The following is a 22,262-nucleotide window of genomic DNA, read 5'->3' as shown; positions in this document are numbered from 1 at the left end:
ACTCTGAATAACTACTTTAAAGAGGTCATACTGCAGTGATCATGTTTGACATTAAAAGGGTCATAGGCTCAGATGCATTGTCACGCTCTATCCGAGAAACCTTTATTTTTTATCATTCGTCGAAAAAAAACCTGAATTTAGAAGGAAAGGACGATATACAGTGTAAACAATTTCAAATCAACATTGATTTATGTTTTACACGGCTAATTGAAGAACTGAAAGAAAGAAAGAGATAGCAGCGAAAACCTTGAAAACAAACGTGATAGGTAGCCGATGGCGAAATGTAACTGGATTTCCTTAAAGTGTAGTAGAAAAAAAATATTCTGTTGTTTCTTCACCCAGGCACTTAAGCTAATAAAAACAATATGGATGTCACCAACAATATTCGCGTTACAATGGTGATAATGATACATCTTTAACGTGTATTCCACGTTACTAACTATCGATCAGTCGAATAATTTGTTATCATTCTAAGAAATTAGATTTCTACCTCGAAATTATAATTCTAGGGTTTGCCACCAATCGCGATACTCGATATCGTTCCTGGTACGACTGAATCTAGCTTTCATCATGCTACAATTATATGAACCAAATAATTTATTGCAATCAAAATTAAATTCTATGAGATCTTTGTTCCTCCGGAATTTGGAACAGAGTTGCCAATACGTAATGTGTTAATTTACGTGAAACTATTTGATTTTAACTAAATAAACACCATCTTGTTTCGATGGCAATATCTACAATTTGTCACATATTATGATTTCCACCAATCAGCAACTTTCTTGAATGTTTGAATATCGCATTTGGAAACACTATGAAAGACATTTCCATGTTTGCTTTTCTAAGCTAGTTTAGTAGACAATATCTTTTTATGTACAATTTATTTATTTATTTCACATATTTAAAAAGGGTGGCCCATTCAGTACAAACTCTGGTTTTCGTTGGGGCCTTTTAATTACAAAGTAGATACACATAATATATACAGATATAGTAAATTCATAAATACAAACTTATGTATACAATATACTGATTTAAAATGTTACACGTTTAAAGAATAAGGTACAAATTTCTCATGAATGAGAGAGAAGAAGATGGCTCAGACAATAAAATTTCATTTTTGAAAACGATATAGGTGGATTGGTGACTGCACGTGATGAAATGAAGATACACAGTGTGAGAGAGAGAGAAAGAAAGAGCGCACATATAAATTGGAGAGAGATAATTAGATTTAAATTAGATTTTACAAATGGTAAAATTCTAGTATATTGTAGACTTCAAGATGTAATCACAGCGGCCATATTGTTGTATACATGAACCACCATATATCCAATATCCACTTCATGTTGGATTTCTAATTAGAAATACTATTAGATTTCAACTGAAATAGCATAAAGAAGGAGAGAAAGATGGAGATTGTCCTTCAGTTTCTATTTGTATCCTTTAAAAGAATGTCTCCTAAATCTGATCAGTTGTGCCAGTTGACAATTTAGATCTGATTTCCCCCCTGTAAACCGTTATACCACAAGATGGAAGAATATCCGTTGTTCGACAGGTTCAATCACAAAATACTAAAGCAAGGACACGAGAAAGAGAATAGGGTCACGCTCTTTTATATTGACCAATGTCGGTACTCATCGTCTCATCGTTGCATCGTCTCATCTCCCTTTTCTGCCCTCTTTTGCGATGAACATGTTCGAATTGTGTTAAGCATTATAAATATTTCCCTTTTTCTTTGATACAGTACAACGATGGAGCTCAGGTTATTCTTCTTGGTTGTGCTTTTCTGCGCCCTCGCTATGTCACTTCCGGCCAATCATGCAAGAGAACGAAGGACGACCAACCCAGTAATCAGAAGCAAAGGTATTATCCTATTTATTGCATTTTTGTTCTCTCTCTTTGGGTCAAAATCCTCTGTGCAAGGAATTATAATTATTTACAATGAAATAATGTGATGGCCACACGGGTAAAAATATCCCATTTTATTACTTATTTTATTGTTTCAAAAGGAAAATTTATTCTAATTTATTTTTAAAAAGGAAAAATCATCACTATGAGATGTGTTTGTGTGACTGATATTATTCCTTTTGCAAATTAAGCCTGCAGATTTACAACTGGAGCTTAACCTTCAGATGGATTTTAATATTTGTACATTATTCCATGTTATTATGGGTATGTGAAGATTGCCACCCTCTTTCATGAATTATATTTAAACCTTATTGGTAAACATAAAAATAAATCTGCCTTATAGTCAGAAATTGGGAGGGGGTCCATATGACGAGTAGAAGGCCACTGATATTTTTTTTTAATTGTAGAAGCAACTATTATATTTACGTTTCCAGCATGCAACCGTTTTTATTGAAATATTTCTAACGGATACAGATACGTGCAATACTAATGGATAAATATATTCAGAGCCATTGATAAAGATTCTTTTCTTTACAGTAGTTTAACAAGAGTAACGAGAGAAATGTAGCATTTGTAAACATTATTCCACAAATAATCATGCTTCTATACACACAAAAAATCATTGATGATAAATCGTGAAGGTGTGACAATCACACAAAAGAACATTTAAAAATCTTTCGCCTATTTTCCAAAAAAATAAACCCTTCTATCCTCCATTATAAAAAGTATATTGCTCAAAATAGATGTTTTCATCCATCCAAGTTCACTTGTTTGTTTGGTCTGCGAGGACGGAGTGGTAGGTAGTTATATATATTTTTTTTTCAATTAGTCTTGTACATCCCCTTAGGGTTAAAAATGACTTGGAATAAGGTCCGACGTGGAACATAAAGAGTCAGATCTGGCCCCAGAATGGTCACATCGAATCTCACTACGGATCATTTTTTTTTAAACGCACTGGGACGCGTCACCGAACGAACCAGGAAGTTTTTACGATGTGGGTTAAAACAGGGCTTTCCTAGATCATAACAAGTATGGTAGTAAATTTAATTTAATAACCTCTGCTTTAAAACGTATCCATCGATTACAGAGCAAGAATATAGGGAGAATAAAATGTAATACTTGATTCAGATCTGTAAAACCTGCTCTAGACCAACAACAGTAATTACGTCATTAACAATGGTACACCATCGGTCATTTTATACACTCGGTTTCATTGATGTGCCTATACGATAAACGAATAAACAAATGAATGAATTGAAATATTGGTAATATATATTACCTCAAAACAGGTGAATCAAAACGAAGGAGGCATATTCAATGAGCGTATAATGCATTCATAACTGCACAGTAGAAATGAGTAATATATTAGAAAGGAAGAAGGAAGTAATTCCATTTGATAAATCTGTTCACCTTGAACGACGGTTTTCGTCTTTGCACCGCCTTCAGCATGTTAAGCAAAATAACTTCTTTTCTTTCACAAAATGTGAGTGATTTGCTAAATGTGGGTGATTTGCTTAGGAAATCCTGGGAGCATACTTGCCTACACAATGTTTGTCGATCAAGATTAATCATAAAGGTTAGCTAAGAATATCAAGAGCAAGATTTCAACTGAAATCACAAGGAGACGACGGGATGTTGGCAGAACATTGCCCTAAGAGAAGAGCAACAATTTGTTATACCGCGTCTTTACGAGATGATTTTCAAATCTAAGTGCTTCGAAATCATGCCATCCATTATTTCATTTATCTCATCTGCAATGCCTACGCGAGCATTCGTTTAACATTCTAACTGCCGACGTTGAGTCTTTTATCCAAAGAATAGGCACATGTATAATCTTCCATTAGCCTTTTGTTTGAATTGTAGATAATGTGAGCCAATAAACTGGCGCTTCAGTCAAAGAACAAAAGACCTTTTAGGCAATGCATCAGATTCGATTGATTGATCATGGAGCATGGCGTTTGAAGCAATGTTCACATAAAAACAGGTGATTGCGGAAGAAAGGTTTAGTATACACAATCACTCACCATTAATTACACGTCAAGTCTACAAGACTCTCAAGAAAAGCATTGCCAACTTTAACCAATCAGGATATCTTAATACGAACACCTGTTAATTCATTTTCTGATCATGATCAGTGGCATTCTCTTTACCGTCTTATCTTCTTGAAAGAGAGTTGTGAAACAACCGAACCAAGAACAATCATTCACACAATGTACTTGCGTGGTATTCCAACTTCTACTTCGGAATAATGAGCATTTGGGTTCAATGTATAAAATAGAAAATTATTCTCAAGCTATTGCTTGAGGAAAAAGCGCAAGCAAAATATTTTAACTTCCAGCGACATTTAACAACAAGACAGAAGTACGAAATGGCTACTGCGTTACTCTCATTTTCTTGGCCTGAATCATGAATTCTATTTTTTTGTTTCTTGGACGCAATTTATCCATCTACACAACATTGACAGCAACAAAGTACCACCCCATTTCTAGATCGCACTTCTTATTTTCTTATTTTTCTAGGAAAGTGATCTTGAAGGAATGTATTAAAACGGTACAGATATAATTAACATCCCCTGTACAATACTGCATCGTTGATCTTGAAATCACGATCGATAATGGCCATCTTTTTTCTAGTATTGTTTTATTTGAATATTATTACCAACATTTTGCACCGCCACCGTGGACTTGTTAATCACCAGACACGAGTTGTTCTATCACACTCATTTTGGAAGACCACACCATTTAAGTTTGCATTTCTCTACATAATCTACCATTGTCACTATGCCACCACCCTAAACTATATCTTCAGGGAATAGCATGATGAAAGTCATCCCAAAATGTTTGATCCTCGATGAAATCGATAGTTTCTTTTAAGTTATCATTATGGCCACGTACATTGTATATTTTCTTATGCACATCAATTATGGCTCACATTATAGTTGTCATTTTTTAAGGAAAGACCGTCATAAGGGTGTGATCTTACAAGATGCAGGAAATAGAGCGTAGCAAATTTTATGCAAATATTATTGTTTTTAGTTAAGAAATTTTCTAACATCAGATCTGAGTCGTAAAGTCCCTCCCTCAGGAGAACGATTCACCATATTAATTTGTCTTATAAACAGTGACCAGTATAGATTGCATCTATCTAGTACACATATTTGTGTTACGATATTCAGTTACTAACGTAAAGCTTTGCCGTTTTTAGAACAAACATTACGATGTTACCCAGGGACACACACACACACCCTCCCTCACATGTAATACATGTATAATATTGTCAACATACCTCGAAGCAAATGCTTTCAGTTTGAAAACCAAGAGCAAAACAACATGATACAGTATCAAAATACAGGGCGATTTGGATATTCGATGAATGAAATAAAAACTAGTGAATAATTCTTGTTCATCTGTGTTGATGCTATAGGATTGTTAAACTAATGTGTTTATGTCTAAGCAAATTTCATTAAGACGTTATACAGTGCGTTATAACGGAACCATGCAATTTGTCCACTTCTAATGTCCAATTCGTTCTTTCACCGTCACCTTTGGGCAATTTTAGGGTTTAACAATAGATATAGAACCATCTCATTTGATAATGTGACACATATCACTGTGTGCTATCGGCAACGAGATCATTTATCTGAAAGGATAATTTCATTTCCAAGTTAAAAACACGATGTGCCGAAGAACTTTCTTCCTTCACTCTTGTCTCTGACACAAGTATGCCCGACTTTCCATTACCCATTAGTCAGACCACCCCTCTCAATATTTTTACCCTTAGAGATCTTATCGTAAAAATATGGAAAAGCCTGTGTTCTAGATGCTGCAAATTAAGGACTTTTAAAAACACACCAAAATTATCCACACTCCGAGCTATGTTCAACAAAAATATTGTAGCTCCTCTAATTAACTTCTCAGCAACGACATCAAGTCCCATCATGAACATTTCATAATATGAGATGGGCAACTTGACCGGAATTTATATCGACAGCTTCTGACATTTTGGCACGACTTCTCCAGGAAATGCCTGGCTATCCTTTATCTCATGCGGTAATCTTTTCGTGTCAAAAGTGGCACTGACATACCTCTCTGTGCTCTCTTTAACTCTTCAATGAACATGCAAATACGAATTTTCGCAGAGCTTTGCCTTGAGCAAACGTTGGTACCCTCTCAGCAGAGAGAGGAAAAAAATTGGGACCATTCCAGCCTTCCGAAGGTAAGTGGTGACTTTTCTCGAAAGAAGTGACCTTTTATGAAGAGGGTTTATATACCCACTTGCATGCGTCTAATTGGTTTGATTCATATGCTATACGAAGATGACGACACGACGCCCTTTTAAAAGGGCCACCAAAGTGGTACCACAGATTAATATACATGTATGTACCAATGAATATCAAAAAGGTTTTCATGAAATCTCTGGAAGTCAAGTGTACAGTTACTGCTATTTGCTTAGACAATGTTTTACCATTTCTTGGAGATCGTTTTCAAGAGCTAGGCCTACTTTGAATCATAATAATTTTCGCATTAATTCCATTAATTCTATCCTCAAAAAAGAAATGTGCTAAATGTAATGTGATTTTATAGGATGTTCAAGTTTTTCTTTTTCCTCGAGGTATGTCTGACCTATAGCCGAATGTATGAAATGATTATACCCAACATACCACTAAACACTCCACCATTAGGACGAAAGAGATTGCATCAGTATGTTCCGAGTAATGTTTAATCTAGCAAAGTAAACTCTACGTAAACTCGGACTTATAGCCAGTAAATAGGGAAACCACTTTTGCTTAACGAAAGGACCGGGTCGTGAGTGATTGAGGAAGATAGGATAACGCAAACATTTCACGGACGGGCAGAAAGTCGAGTGATCGATAGGGTCTCGCTGTGACCGCCATGTCTGTCCGGGTTTCATCAGCTTGCATGCCCGGCTTGAAGACACCAGGAGATAAATCGACACCCATGTACCACTCCTTTGTTAATGTGACTCTACCATCAAAACCAAACATCCGTGCAAATACTGCCAGTCAAGGGAGCACAGATGAACGCCAAAGTCATGCAATTGAAGATAATTACATTGCGCACAATACATAACACTATCTGAGTAGCTTACTTCATAATTTTATCGACGTTTATTAAAATAATAAAAAAGACATGAAAAATACCAAAAGCCAAAGATACAGCCACAAAAATCACTTCGCTATTCCTTATCCCGATAAGCTAGTCTTTTAAATTTATATATTGAATCAATTTAATTAGAAAACGTAAGTCGCAAAAACTGAACAGTTTTACTGCAAAAAAAAAACACATTCAATATAATTTGTGCTGCTGCAAAATTGTAATGGTAATTAATCATCCAGGAAAATTGCACTTGGTGAGAAAATGACTGTTAACAAAAAAAACCCTCTAACTTATCCTATCGGATTCACAGTCGATATGGTTGCAAAAGTTCTTTCATACGGGATAATACAATTTAAAAAAAAAATACTCCAGGGCTTTTCCGTACTCTCTGCGAAATGGTAACAGAACAATTCTGTAGCCCGTGTGGAGCGATTCCGGCCAATTATCGATTAATAGATGTAAGACGCGTTCCATCACGTACGCTTTAACCCATTGCTTCACCAATCCGCATGCATCAGCAACTCGCCAACATTTGGTAACATACTGTCAAATTAAAACCCTGATAGCTGCGCGTGATAGCGTCTTGCAGCCCAAGGCAAGTCGCTTAGAGTCCCATTTTCTTATTCAATGCTACCATCCGTTTGTGTTTTCACATACTAGGAAGGAAAGATGCGTTGCCAGAGTCCACATGTGATAAAATGTATGCATAAACACTTGCTCGACTAAGACGCGGAATAAAAATGACAGAGAATTTGGAAACGGGAGGCGAAAACGTCACCTCTATTTTAAGTTATTATTGATAGACGATGACGCTCAGAGACAGTCAGTTCATTCTTAGTCACGTGGTCGACTCTGACTTTAACTTTTTGACAATTTCTTTTGGGATCTGAAGCTGTTGTTCATCCTCCCAAAACTTGTCTCACTTTCTTATTATGAAAAGGCAACGAAACAATCGCGAACGATTTGAGAGAAATCTCAGGAAACTGGTTAGTTCCTATCAAACCAGTCGGCATCATGAAGGTTTGTGTATTACAATTCGAAATACACATTCTATCACGAACTCAATTACTGTTAAAACGATCAGACCTTAGTTAAAGGCTACAATCGTGCTTTCCTGAATATCTAAGAAATAAAGCAATTGGAATATGAAAATAAACCATCTACAGGATATTTCATCATATTCTTTTTAATTACAATTAATGACCAGATGGAAATTGGGTCAGCGGGATATCAATAAGATTTTATTCGATGGATGCAAATGAATTATTAACATATAAATTGCTAATTTATTTTCTTCCACTTTGATCCTATTTTCTCAATTTAGATTGTTGCATCTATTGCACACATAATATTGTAAAGTGTTTTACTGGCATAACTTTTCTTTAAAGAAATATAGATATATGAATGTATATCAATTATCATACACCCTGTATTGCTTGCTATATCTAAAATGCCAATCTTACAATAATGATAATGAATTACAAAAACAAGGAAAAGGATATATATTTACTCTTGGCCGGAAATTATACCCATATCCACATTCGAAATCGTCGCCTATTTTTTTTAATAAATTGAAAACTGAAGCAAGGCATAAACTCGGCAGATTACAAACAATAAGAATGATGCTTTGTTTTGAAACTGTTTTTTTTAACCTGACCTCTTTATCATTCAGAGATTTATTTAAAGAAACTGAAATGATAATAAAAACAAAAGAAATTCTAATGATCAATTACATCAATTCGCAAGTTTGTCGTGTCCTTGAGTAACTTTTCCTTTTTTACATTGAAACTTTAAACTGCTCTATCAAAATAAGAATGGATAATCAAGATGCTGAATTAAATGAAATGTGAAATTGTTTCCAAATGTTTAAAGATATGAGAACCCCATGTTGTTTTGAACATACACACACACACACACACACACACAGTCACACACATTATAGTGAAAGAAATAAAAACATCTATTAAACTCTCATTTACATTCGTTTCACGCTTTATTATTTACAAGAGAGTTACTACAAGTTGTTTGTATTTATCTAATTTCTCTCAATATAATTATATACACAAACGCCCACACCTCCTCACACACACACACAACCACACACCCAGACTTTAAATGGATTTTCTTTAATAGATGCGAGAGAAGATATCAGAACATTGACGGGATGATTGTTAAATGTTTCAAGGCTTTTTCAGATTAGAAATAACTTCCATTGATGGAGAATTCAAACCCTCTTGCTTCCTCCATAGATTATAAAGAGGCGGATTCAAATCAGATCACACAAATCTACCTAAATACCATCCATATTCGGCATTAATACCACACGCAAAAAATGAGTCACATTTACGTCTTCAATACCATAAGAGCAAATGCATAATTATTCAATTTTCGACGTTCATATATAAGAAAAAGCTTGCAAGGAAAGGAGTTATGTGACGGGGTGGAATTTTAGCGAGCGAAAAATTAGGTGGCTTGGCGGAGACACCGCAAAATCTGATCTTGGTCTTTCCAGACGATTTCCCAGATTGTCTGATATATGAGATATCCAAACCCACGATTGAATATGAATTAGGCTTGCAGTACATTAACCCGAAATACAAGGTTGAGGGAAAATGCACAAATGGAATATATTATACAATGTATATGATGTCTATTCCATGGATGCACCACCAAAGACATTATCGAGATGTTCTGACATGTCTGATGTGATGTGTTTTTTTTAAAGCAACATAAACCTAAACCTATAAACAAGAAAGGTAAGATATGTTCTGTCTTCCTTGTTTAAATGAGGCATAATCTATTCTGCATTGGTTGTTGGTCAATGAAGGGACAGGCGTTGGCACAAAATAGATCGTAATGAATGCCCCCAATGAAAATGTGAAGTGATTTTTATAGATCTAATTTTATATAAGAGCGCAGTAGTTTAATTTCGATGACGCAATTGACAATTGAAAAAAAGCATACTGGAATGCATTAGGGTTACGTCATAAGTTGATTTCCAGCAAGCGGGGGGGGGGGGGGGGGTTACAAAGAGGCGTCATCGGGAATTGATGACGCACCACAAGGAGCAACATAATGAAAAATGAAAAGGATATTTTGTAATGTAAAGGTATAACAAACGAAACACGACACAAAATATGAATTTCCCTCAAAATAAAAAGGCGTAATTTTTCACTATAGAAGTTCTAAGCCAAACTACTTTGCCGAAGTGTTTATACTATTTTATTGACTAACATTTGAGTGTTAATTCCTGAAGAATGCATTAGCTAAAATGTTTTGATAGCAGAATTGTCATAAATGACACAAGGGTGAATTTCTGCGTTTAGTGCTGTATCTTCAGTCATCGCTAAACATAGTTTACCCGCCCTGACACGTGTCCATGACTACAATTTAGTGGGGAGTTATTCAAAATAAATTTCAAAACAATAAAAAGACAATAAGTAACAAAGAGTTGTAAGTTGTCATTTGAACATAAGGAGTAATTTCCTATCACGCTTGAGTGAGCACTCATGAACTCTACATTATACTTGTCTGACCTCATTTTTTACACAAAGGAATACATTTCCACCAACATGACCAATATATTTTTATAGAAAATGGTGTAAATTAAATACATACCCGTCAAATTAGGACTGACACACTCTGGGCGAGGCGTTGTTATGACGGGATGGATGCATGCATTTTGATGGTAACTTGAAATAAGATAAAACAAGCAAATACATTGCCGTGAAACAGCACAATGGGACATCCAAATTTCAGGGGTTGAACATTATTTTGGAGATAAGCAAGTGAGCAAAGAGGGTGAGGCAAAAAACAATTTATTATTCGATAAGATTATACATTTTTATAATAGCTTGTTAGGTGTAAAAAAATAAAATCGACCAGATAAGAAATAAAATTCCATCAGAATTATGATATTTACAGATCTAAGAAATACAATATATTGAATAAACGATTAACTTTCGTTTAGCTTCTAAATTGTTTTATCGCGCAGAATGTATTCCATAGCGAATCTTAGAAGAGTGGTACAAGTTGAAAAAGACAAGCCAAATACATCCATATAGAAATAATAACCTAATAATGACTCGAATTACCATTTCACAGTCTTCGTTCCAACTAGAATTAGAGTCTGTAAAAGCAAAAAAACTAATAATAAATAAAAAAAACTACGATGTTTGAATAATTAAAAACGCGAACGCAAAACTTAGTAATGAAAACATTGCTGAAAGGCATCTATGGAGACGTTGCTAAGATACAATTTTCACACTTTTATATAAAAGATGAACAGTGTTACACTATATCGCCCTTTGACATAATCATTCATTCCCTTTCTTATGTTGTTTTTGACATTGGGAGGCCTTTCCCCCTTCCGTTCAATTTCTGCATTTGTGATGTTCTATCCGCAGCCGGGAAGTCACTTTGGGAAATGAGGAAAAGTGATACGTAGGATCTGTCCCCAAATGAGCTTGAAATGGACTATTGATTGACAGATATACTTACACGTATACTCACCAAAAGCAGCTAAGATCAGAAGATTGGGTGTTTGGGGATTCCCGTATCCTCCTTATTTCATATCAAAGCGGATTGAGCATGGTACACTGGAATATCACTTCAATATGAAATGGTTGGAGGTCTCAGAGAAGACTAGTGAAATATCACTCTAAATTCTATATTTCATTTATTATTAATACCTTAAGTTGGAGAGAATGTGCATGTTTTCTCTGTTTTTTGAGCCTGTGTCTGTTGGCAGATATGGGAAGATGTGTGTATTTTCTCATTCCACCCTTTTCTCTCTCTCTCTCTCTCCTGTTCCCTTTATTCTAAACTCCTCAAAAAAAGATTTGGAAATCTGACTTTGATCAATAATATCTCCTTGGTTTTAGTAAATATCAAAGTGTAATTATATTAATGAATAGATCATTTGATTTCTTTAAAATGATACATGATATGATTATGGTTCACATGGAGGTGCAGTGCCTTGAATTGGGGGGCAAGGACAAAATTCAAAAGTTGCAAAATGACACAATATTGAAAGTCACTGTTCTTTTTTCAGTGGTGATGAGTGAGTTGCTCAGCGGTTTCTTTTAATTATTTTCATGCACCTTAAATCAACATTAACATGGAGTCAAACACACCTCTGCACAAGCAAACAAATAACAAACAAACAAACATGCCTGGGTATTTCAAACCATGTTATCTCACCGAATCATCACTACAGAAACAGGGGCTTGATTTGAATGGATTTTCATCTCTGTTGTCGCAGACAAAAGAACCATGTTCTGTATTGACCCTTCATGACTACTTCTGCTCGTTTTGTACAGCTTTTCAATTCAGACCTCATCCAACACTTTTGAATCCTGCTTTTTTCGTAATGGCATGATCATAACAAGCATGGTATCATTTTAAAGAGAATTAAACGATTTTTTGAATGATATCAAATATACATTGTGTAAAATTGGGAGTTGGGAGAAATTAATGACCAAACTCAGATACAAGAATACATCCATCCGTTGCGCACGCACACACACCCACATCCAGCCTTTTTTTAACATTCACACTTACTCACATCTACACCTGCAATTAGGTTGGACGCACTGTTTCTTTCTCTCCCTCTTTTTCTGACACTTACTCTCACCCACCTCCAACACACATAGAGACTGCACAATTTAACTCACAAGGTTCATCATTTACCTGAATACATAAATGTTTACTTGAAAGCTGTAAGATATATTTGTCTTAAGATTCTTCAAATAATATTGTTAAGAGTGAATGAAGCACCACCAGATTAATTTCGCCAAAAAATCCCTCTATTAGATCTATTGTCAACGATCTACTTCGGTTTAAAATGAATTATCTACAAAACGCGGTAAAGGTGTCTTTTAGGTATCTCGCCTCGAAAGCATTTGATTGTTATCATACCATTAGTGGAAGTCATCTGTCATGCCAAAATGGGCGCTTTTCGCGTTATTCATTTACAGCGTAAACTCAAGTTAAGTATCTGCCTATAGGTCAGGGCATATCTGCAAGCGAATTCTTTACCCCCCCCCCCTCTCTCTCTCTTTCCGCAGCAGTAAAATTTCATCATATTTAGGCTTGATTTTCATATTTCTGCTAAAATACCCAGTCCAAACTAGTGGGGGAGGAATTATTTCTTTTTTTAAAGTTTAGTTGAAATGCTTCTTTATCCGTTATCCGGCGATCCGGTTTTATTTAGACACTAAGCATGTCAAGACAATTCATTTGGTATTCCCTGATGAGGTCTCTTGCTCTGCATGGGTTCAAACTGTAAGTTACTGGGATGATTACCTACGAGCTTTCATGCTTTCTTTTTAGCCTGGAGAAAAAAAAGTCTACTAAAAATAAATAATACTAATATTTTACTACTAATTTTGTGTAACTTATATTTTCTATTGCCAATTTTTTTTTTGAATATTTGCCTTCAACCTCGGAAACTAAAATTCACGAAAATATTATGATTAACAAACTGACGAATTGAAAACTGATCAAAATTAGTAAGGACCTTCAAAACAGTGTACTGATCCATCTCTACCAACATATACTCTGCAAACATTCATTGTCACTGGAAAAGTGATTGTAATCTATATATTTGGAATATTGTTTGTGTTTACAAAGCTTAGCAGTGAATTTTTGTACCTAGTTTTCCAATGGGTTCATGTCCGATACAATACAATCGATGTCTATTGCGTGATTGTCCTATTGGCAAATAGGCATGGATGATCACCTGAACACATGGAAAACTCCTCTGAGTTATATAGACCTACATGTACAAAGTGAATATTGATTGTGATGGAGGGGTAAACTATCCAATTTACTTAAAACGTATGCTATTACAAAATTCATTGATTATCGCTTCAGCCACTTTTTTCACATTCGCTTATTTGCCGATAGACTCACTTTGAATGCATACTGTTGAAGGGGTGTATCCGCATCAAATGACCCGTCATGATTTCCTGGTGAGAGACATCTTTACCCGAAGTGCAACTCTCGTCCTGATTCTATCATGAAACGTTTTTTTTTTCAGTGGATTGGAATGTAGATTCGTGTATGTACGTGATCTTCATCGGGAATTCTCGCTTGCATGGAGCACAACGTAATCAAGAATGCAGTAAAGGCGTCGAAAATCCTCTTAAAATGACAATGGACAGCAGGGGGTCTTTGTCGAAAATTAGTGAACCGGAACAGCGGTTTCGTTTTGAGTTTCGAAGCTGACGAAAGTTACAAATATGCCGTTTTTCAAGAGTCCAGAACAAAACTGCTGTTTTTATTCACCGATTTTTTTTTCTTGATTGTCCAAAATCACGAAGATCATTTGAAAATTATTTTTGTGTGTTCTTGAATCCGTTTGTCGCCGTGGAAGCAAAAACTGCATCACGCTAAAGTCAGAACGGCAAAACCGACCCCAGAACAATCAAATCATAATTTTAGTTCCAATTAAATACCATCGATCGGTTTAGAATAGGATTGACCATGTTGACTGTAGCATAAGCCGTGGTCGAGTGGTCTAAGGCGAGGCGCTTGATCGCAGATCAGGGGTTCGGTTCCCGGCTCGGCACTTGTGCCTTTGAGCTACGCATTTCAGCCACATTCAATAAATGAAAAGTGCTATGCATTATGAATACCAATGTGCGGACATGCTTTTTTTATAAACAAAATAAGCAATACTTAATGAACGTCTTGTAGTACGGATATTGACGAATCTATAATGTACCTAGTTTATAGTGTGAAAACTCCGAAATAATTTGATTGAACTGAATATTTATTATTAAATCTTTTAACCGCTATAGTTATATTTTTAAAAATAACGTGTTTGTCATCAAGAATAAATCATAATTGACGGCTCATTGGATTATTGAAAATGAATTTCGTGCGTGCATTGATCATGTTGATACGAAAGATACCTTATTATGTGCTGTATTCGAGATATTGTGTAAAGTTGAATGTATCATGTTCTGTGGGTTCGTTGCTATTGTCCTTATAAAGAAACAACCACGCTTTCTATGAATAAAGTTGAGGGTGTTTTTTTTTAGTGATGAACTATTCTGCTTTTTGCTCTTTAAAAGAGGATGAACACGTAGCCTACTCATTTCAAACCAGCGGGAACTCGGTACACCGGAAAACGTCTTGTTCAAATTATGGCTGAACGTATTGCAGAGTCACGTGATCGTCCTAGAGCTTTGGCGCTTCTAACCCGAGGCAAGACAAGATAGGTCGTCTGCTCTGGCCGTGTGGAAATCGATAACCCGTATAGATTAGGCGAAATGACTAGCGCGAATTGAACGAGAATCGATTACGTCATTTGGCGTTAAGCCAATCAGGATTAATTGAAAGTAATGTGACGAGTCAAATGCCTTCAATTGCCCTTGTATAGTGGAGGTGGTGTTTAGCCTGGGGGTAGGGATGTATATAGGGATGTTATTTGAAAATTACTAGAACAAGGATGTGATCTGTTCCATATATTCTTCGTTGCTAGTCTTTTCATTTCCCTTCGTTTACTGTCATGGTCACCACTTCCTATTTTTCGTTTACCAATATCACAGAACAGGGGCATTTTTTTTAATTTTGAAGTGCCATCCCATGGTCTTCGCCACAGGTGCGTTTGGCAAGAATTGGACAACGATATCGATGTCGACTTGGTGTAATGGGCCGTGGTCTAATATTTCATTTTTCCGTGCGATTCTTGTCTTGTCGTAATTGCATTGTTCTATTTGTACTTTTACTCAATGAAATAAGCGTGTAATTCAGCCATGAGTTCCCGAGATGTAATTCAGCGACATTTTCTCTACTATAATCATCCATGCGTCATGTAAATACAGACTTCCTACCCTAGCAATTTTACTTTTCTTGTTTTCCTCACGTTTTTAGACGAAAAGAATTCTTTGTTTCTTTTTCATCTTTTCCTTTATGTCAAGTGTGAGATGATATGCTGTTTATTCAAGTTTGTCTCTTATATAGCGTTGATCCAAGGCCCACGAGCCGAATTCTGTAAGACGAAAATTTCGTCTACCTAAGTTAGTTTATAAATAAACAAACTAAAAGTCAACTGTCAATGATGAACAGTTTTATGCTACACTTCAATCTGTGTCTACTTTTTCAGTACTGACGATATATCTGTTTAACCCGATTGTTGCTCAGGATAATTCGTGAATGGCTTTGTTGAATGATTTCAAAATCTAAAACCGTTTGTTTTCATCTATGTTTTATATGATGTTGTTACGTTTAAACCATTTTGATAAAATTTATTTAATATCAATCGTTTCAATAGAACGTTTATTGCATTGGGGCGCTAAGAAAAATACATACGAGTCACATACAAAACAATCATGTTTTTGATCACTATTTTGGTAAAAGCGAGAGGAATTGTTTAAAGATAAATAAAAAAAAAAGGTTTATCCTTGTCATGTATCTTATTCCAAAGAGGCGCATTCATATTACCAGCACGTACTATGATGATAACTAGTGCTATGAATTATTCACTCTGACACATATTTTTGTAGTTTTCAACGTGGAAGCAACATCTTATTTATATTTTAGGCAATATAGGTTTAACGGTGAATATGGCTGTATGATAAAGCTTTCGTTATACAGTGCGTATCAAAAAAAGTTTACACTTTGAAAAGGACTTGGGGATTGAATAAATCTACAACGTATGGGTAATTTTTTCGCATATAATGTAATAGTGTAATAGGCTAAAACAAACAACTAAATTACACGTCACTGCCATTAATCAGTAAATAATACAAATTATTGTTCTGATTGTAAATGTAAACTTATGGTTTTCTAAAATACCCATTTCGGGAGGAATGATGAAATACAGATAACATTGTCATTGTCATTAGGATGTACGAAGAGATTTATAACAGAATATATTATCATGAAGCTCTCTATATCGTCATCTATCTCATTTTTTGAACTACAAATTTTAGCTGCATCTTTATTTCAGTATTGCAAGCTCACGGGAATGAACACAATTCGTATATTATTTGCAATACAAACAAAACACTTTTCTTACTTTCTTTTCACTTCAGCAGTAAGTATGGATCATAATTGGAGATCCATAGATAATTTACCTGTAAAATTGACCTTACTGCTATCTTCGTTCAGACAATTATTTGTGGGGATGGTATTGGAAGGACGTAGATTATTTACATATAACATCGACCTCTTAATCAAGACGATTAATACCGGAGAGGATCAGTTTTCCCTCCAATTAATCTCGTCACAGGGTCGTCCCTGAGACTATTTAATGATTGAGCTATAACTTTCTATTGTACATCAGGAGGTTCATAAACTTGGTATTAAGCCGCCAGGCCTGGATAAATTCTTCTTCATCTTCCCCTTGAGGTAGAACGTTTAGGTGACTCCCAATGGGAGGATCTATTTCACTCGCTTCGGAGATCCCTCAATTTATCCAAGTGGGTAATTTGCAATACATTATACCTCCCTACGATGTCTGTTCGTTCATAGCGAAATAGCTTTTTTTTTCAAACCTTAGCGGATGCAGCTTTCCTTCTAACTTTCTGTAAAACAAAACAATATGACTTTGCAAAGATATTTCACTTTCTTCATTGATTTTCTCCCAACACGGCATTAAAATCTGAAAACGTTTATTCTTTAGCTTTAATTTTTCATGATTGAATATGTCGCTATCTGTCCATGAGGCTAGATGAAATTATGTTCCCTTCAAAAACGAATTGAATCATTTGTATATTTCTTATCATGCTACAACTGTTACCTACTTACATTTAATGCAGTACATTAATGAATATGTTGGTAATAGGTTGATTAAGATCTCGTGATAAATGCCGTATGCCCTGCGAAAGAATTTAGAGTGGCATGCCCATGCGCAGTAACTTCTATTATATTACACCTAGATAGATCCTTGCGATTTGATTGGTTGTTTGATATCGTTCATTCAGCCCATTTTACAATGACGTCATCAACCGTGCAATTTTGGATCCACACGATTTTGTCTATTGCATGCGCGCACCGAGACAGCTCATGGACAAATAAATACGCATGTTGTAATGACGTAACAATCAATAGACCGAACTCGCACCGCATGAGCATGTTTTGCATCGAAATTCATAAATTTCACCGAATGAAGTATTCTGTCCATTGCACAAATGAAAGAACATTCATTATTGTGATTATATATGAACTACATTATTTTCATATGAAATTTATCAATTTCGATGCAAAGTATGATCATGCAGTGCGAGCTCGGTCCGTTGATTGTCGCGTACACTGCGCGCGTGCAATGGACAAAATCGTACTGTTCCAAAATTGTATGATGAACGGATTCTAAAATGGCACGGTCGATGACGTGATTTTTTTAAACAGGTGCACACCTATTTACCAATAATGCATATAGCATTTTCATTTATTTGAAAGCAGAATAAAATAGCATTGTAGATTTAATGCCTTGCTCATGGGCATAGGTGCCGCGGCCGGGGATCGAACCCCGGACTTTCCATGTATAGCCAGGCGCCTTGGACCACTCGTCAACATTTTTATCCGACAAGTTGTCAGGTCTGATAACTTTCCTTGTTACCATGGTAACTGTCGGATACAGCAGTACTTGTCGGATAAAACATCTAACAACTCCTTTTATGAAACGCTCCCATTTATCCGACAGGTACCAAAGTGACATTTCATCTCAACCAATTAAAATCAAGATCTGACAACTTCTCGAACAAAAAATGTTCATGAAAAGCTCCCCGGTCTCCAAAATGGTGCGATCGAATGCTCTAATTGCTTTAGGATAGCATATTATCTTTTATTGATCCATATGAGGGAAATAAATCAATAGTATTTGCGATTAGTTCGAAATAGGTAAATTTCTTCGTTGATATTGGAGAGCGCGGGTTGAAATGAAATTAAAGGAGGGGTAAATTTCTGTGATGCATAACCGCAAGGAGACGAGTTTCTGAGAAAAGACCTGCTGAATATGCTTTGGTCATGACAATACATCTGCTTTACTTCATTAGAGAATTAGAGAGGATTGATATCAAGTATCATGTCAACTGATAAGTTGTATTCTTTTATCTTATCTTGACATACTAATGTAATGGGACTTGCTCGTCAAAGTCAACTGTGCTTTTTAAACAGACAAAACGAAACAAAAAAAGAGCGATTGAAAGAGAAATAGTTCATCGGACTCGGATAGTGCGGATGGAGAGGTGCCATGAATATTGCATGAACCAGAACAATACTCATTGCTTATTTATTCATGTTAAAAAGATGAAAGCTGACGTACAGTCCTTGGGGAACCATTTTAAGCGATTTAAATAGGATAGACACTTTAGATGTGATTTTAACTCCCTGACATCGCTATTACAAAAGCTTTCTGCTTTCTATAAAGTGTCAATTGTGATTAAGCTTCCCCTTTTCAAAATACAAATTTAAAAGGGTAGTGATTGTTTTGAATTTATCTAAAGGATAATATGGTCTTTTTAGAAGATCTTTTCAAACTATATAATGTTTGGCAGTGAGACCAAACTTCGCGATTGTCCATCCTTCGCGGACGTTCATTATCTAACAAACTGTTCAATATCTTTAAAATCTGACATCATCTACATAAAAAGCGATCTAAAAATACCCTATAGCGTAAGTTTCTTTAGAATGAGTTCAGAATTATTGAAAACAATGACAAAAGATCGACAATTTTGTCACCGTAAGCACCCGTTCCGAAAAAATATGAACTTCTCAGCAAACATCACTGTATCATCATTTTGGAGCAGATATTAAAAAAAACCGATTCTATAACATTTTGAATATCTCGTCTTTTGAGCTGGAGATTTTTTTTAAATCTCAAAAAAACTTTGGTCCGCGAAGTTATATCACCCGGGTTAGATCACACTTTATTAGAGCGGATTTCCAGCACATACACAGCGAGCACACTTTCGTTGATCGCAATAGGATTTTATGTTCGCGACCTACATTTTCGTTAATTATTTTATTCAGTAATTTACGATCTTGCCCTTAATTTGGTAGCTATTACAAGTATTCAAATTGTTTTTTGTTGAAAATGTGAATATTTTTTTAACCAACTTTAGCTTTATGAATATTTTTGAAATGTCCGCGAAGTTTGGACACCCCATTATACACCCTTCTCTATTAAAGAGACATACATCGTAAATGAAAAGAAAGATTAAAAGTCAGAATCAACACACATTGGATAGAGCAAAAGGCAAATTCAGTCATCGGCTAAAACTAAATAAATGTTATTAAGTTTTAAATGTGGATGGCGCTAAAAATGTATTCGAATGGGCCCAATCATGAACTGAATACTAAATATTTCTATCAAAAATGGTGAATATCTATTAACATTTCAATCTCGGAATAATTCAGATGGTTAATCAATAATTTCATGCCCTAATGAAATGTTCCTGTTCTTCATCATATGCATATTTGATTTGTCGTATATATATATATATATACACATATAGTTTCAAACTACTTTTGAGTAAGCTATACATGTATGTTGCAAAAAAAATCTTGATAGGAAGAAAAAGAATTCACGGCGATAAGATTCAATTTGAAGTCATTAGTTTATATGAACCTCTTACAGACATTGATCTCAGTTGAATGTTAACTCCCGTATTTCCATTTAAACAGTTTCCTTTAACGTAAGGATATCTACAAAGGAATTAATGACGATAAAGAGAGAAAAAAATCACCTTAATTAACAATCTACTTACTTTTCCTCGTTTATTTCTTTTCTATACAGGACGAGATGCTATGCAGACGAAACACAGACTGGAATCGGTTCGGTTTGGTTCAAGGTACGGGAGAGCATGGCAACCACCAAGCACACTGGACGATAATGTATACGGCGCTGACAAATACGACGACGAAACTTTTCAATTCAGAAACCTACCCCTCATAGAGCAACTCATCGCGCAACTTGAAAAGGCAGAAGAAAACGGGGGTTATTAATGGATGAAAACATTGCACTGGGACAATAGTTATTCAACATAAATCATTTTTTAATGAAAAAAAATAGAAAACTATCAAAATATTGCCAGATTGAATATAAATCATCTTTTTGAATTACTGGATTGTAACCGGTATCATGGCCAATGATGTCGACGAGACTGTAACCATAAGTCAATGTACTTTCACGTTGGGATCACATAGAGGTTTATATTTTTTGGTATGTGTGTCCACATTAAATTTATTCATGATTCATGTGTGTCATGATTTATTCGTCTTTTGGGATCAGGTGTGCACTGCTCCAAGAATAATTTCGGCGCAGAGATTTTCTGAGCGCCATGTTTTATTTCACCCCTACTGCACTCGAGTGTCCGGAGGATAAGTTAGGAGCATTTTAGCATTGAGGGATATTGTAGATAACTGATGTTAAACTTAGCTCTGTACCATTTCAAAATGTTTTCGAAATAATTATACTTAAGCATTATCTTATTTCATTATTTTTTATTAGTACTGAAAAACTGACATTTGTTCAATATATCTCTATCATAGCACTCGAATTTCAGGACCTCTCAATCATGTTATTACGTTAGACTTTCTCACTGTGTTACAGTTTGTCAGACTATTAGAGTCAGTCTCTTTGAACAATCGAGTTTTACTGAAAATATTTTCTATCATCCGTTTTCTTGATATAGCGATTTAAGATATAATATATAGTGAATGATTAGATAAATTGTAATATAACTTTCTTCTTGATACATTTTTAAGTCTTGTATCAATGTCTTATTTTCTTTGGATAAAACAATCCTATTCAACGATGATGTTACGTTATAAATGTCGATATCCATGTAAATACCGTTTACAATGAATTAGATGAAATGCAATTGTAGATACTATATTCTTCGGTTTTTCTGCAATCTTACAATTCGCTGGATGCGCTTTCCTTCCGAAGTTATTAGGTTAAATTGGGAAGAAAACCAAACAGATTAGAAATTCATATCGTATCCATTCTTAAATGAAATGACAAAGTCAATTGCCTGTTATAATTTCTGATGCCATGCAGGTAATATTTAGCCAGCGAAGCATGTTGACAATGCCATTCGAACATGTCGAACGTCAGGACAAAACAAAACTTCTTATAACATCAATTTTTAATAGTTTACAATCTGACAGACAGTGAACTAGTTTCATGAGAATTCTACTTCAATTTTATATTTGTCAGTGTATGATGGTGACTAATTTTAATTGTAGAATTTAAAAGATACAATGATTTTTAGAAGCAATTGG

At 35.2% G+C, this 22,262-nt stretch overlaps 1 protein-coding gene across 1 annotated transcript; it reads left to right on the top strand.

Annotated features, from left to right (window-relative positions):
* Positions 1-1,736: 1,736 nt before the first annotated feature.
* LOC121410784 lies at positions 1,737-22,254 on the top strand. Its single transcript, XM_041603094.1, has 2 exons — positions 1,737-1,860; positions 20,773-22,254. The coding sequence occupies exons 1-2, from the start codon at positions 1,749-1,751 to the stop codon at positions 20,979-20,981; spliced, it is 321 nt and encodes a 106-aa protein (XP_041459028.1). The 5' UTR covers positions 1,737-1,748; the 3' UTR covers positions 20,982-22,254.
* Positions 22,255-22,262: the final 8 nt, after the last annotated feature.

This window comes from Lytechinus variegatus, chromosome 3 (genome assembly GCF_018143015.1).
Source record: "Lytechinus variegatus isolate NC3 chromosome 3, Lvar_3.0, whole genome shotgun sequence".
NCBI classification, from domain to species: domain Eukaryota; kingdom Metazoa; phylum Echinodermata; class Echinoidea; order Temnopleuroida; family Toxopneustidae; genus Lytechinus; species Lytechinus variegatus.
The sequence above is the reverse complement of the archived record's forward strand: the minus strand, read 5'-3'. Positions and strand labels throughout refer to the sequence as shown.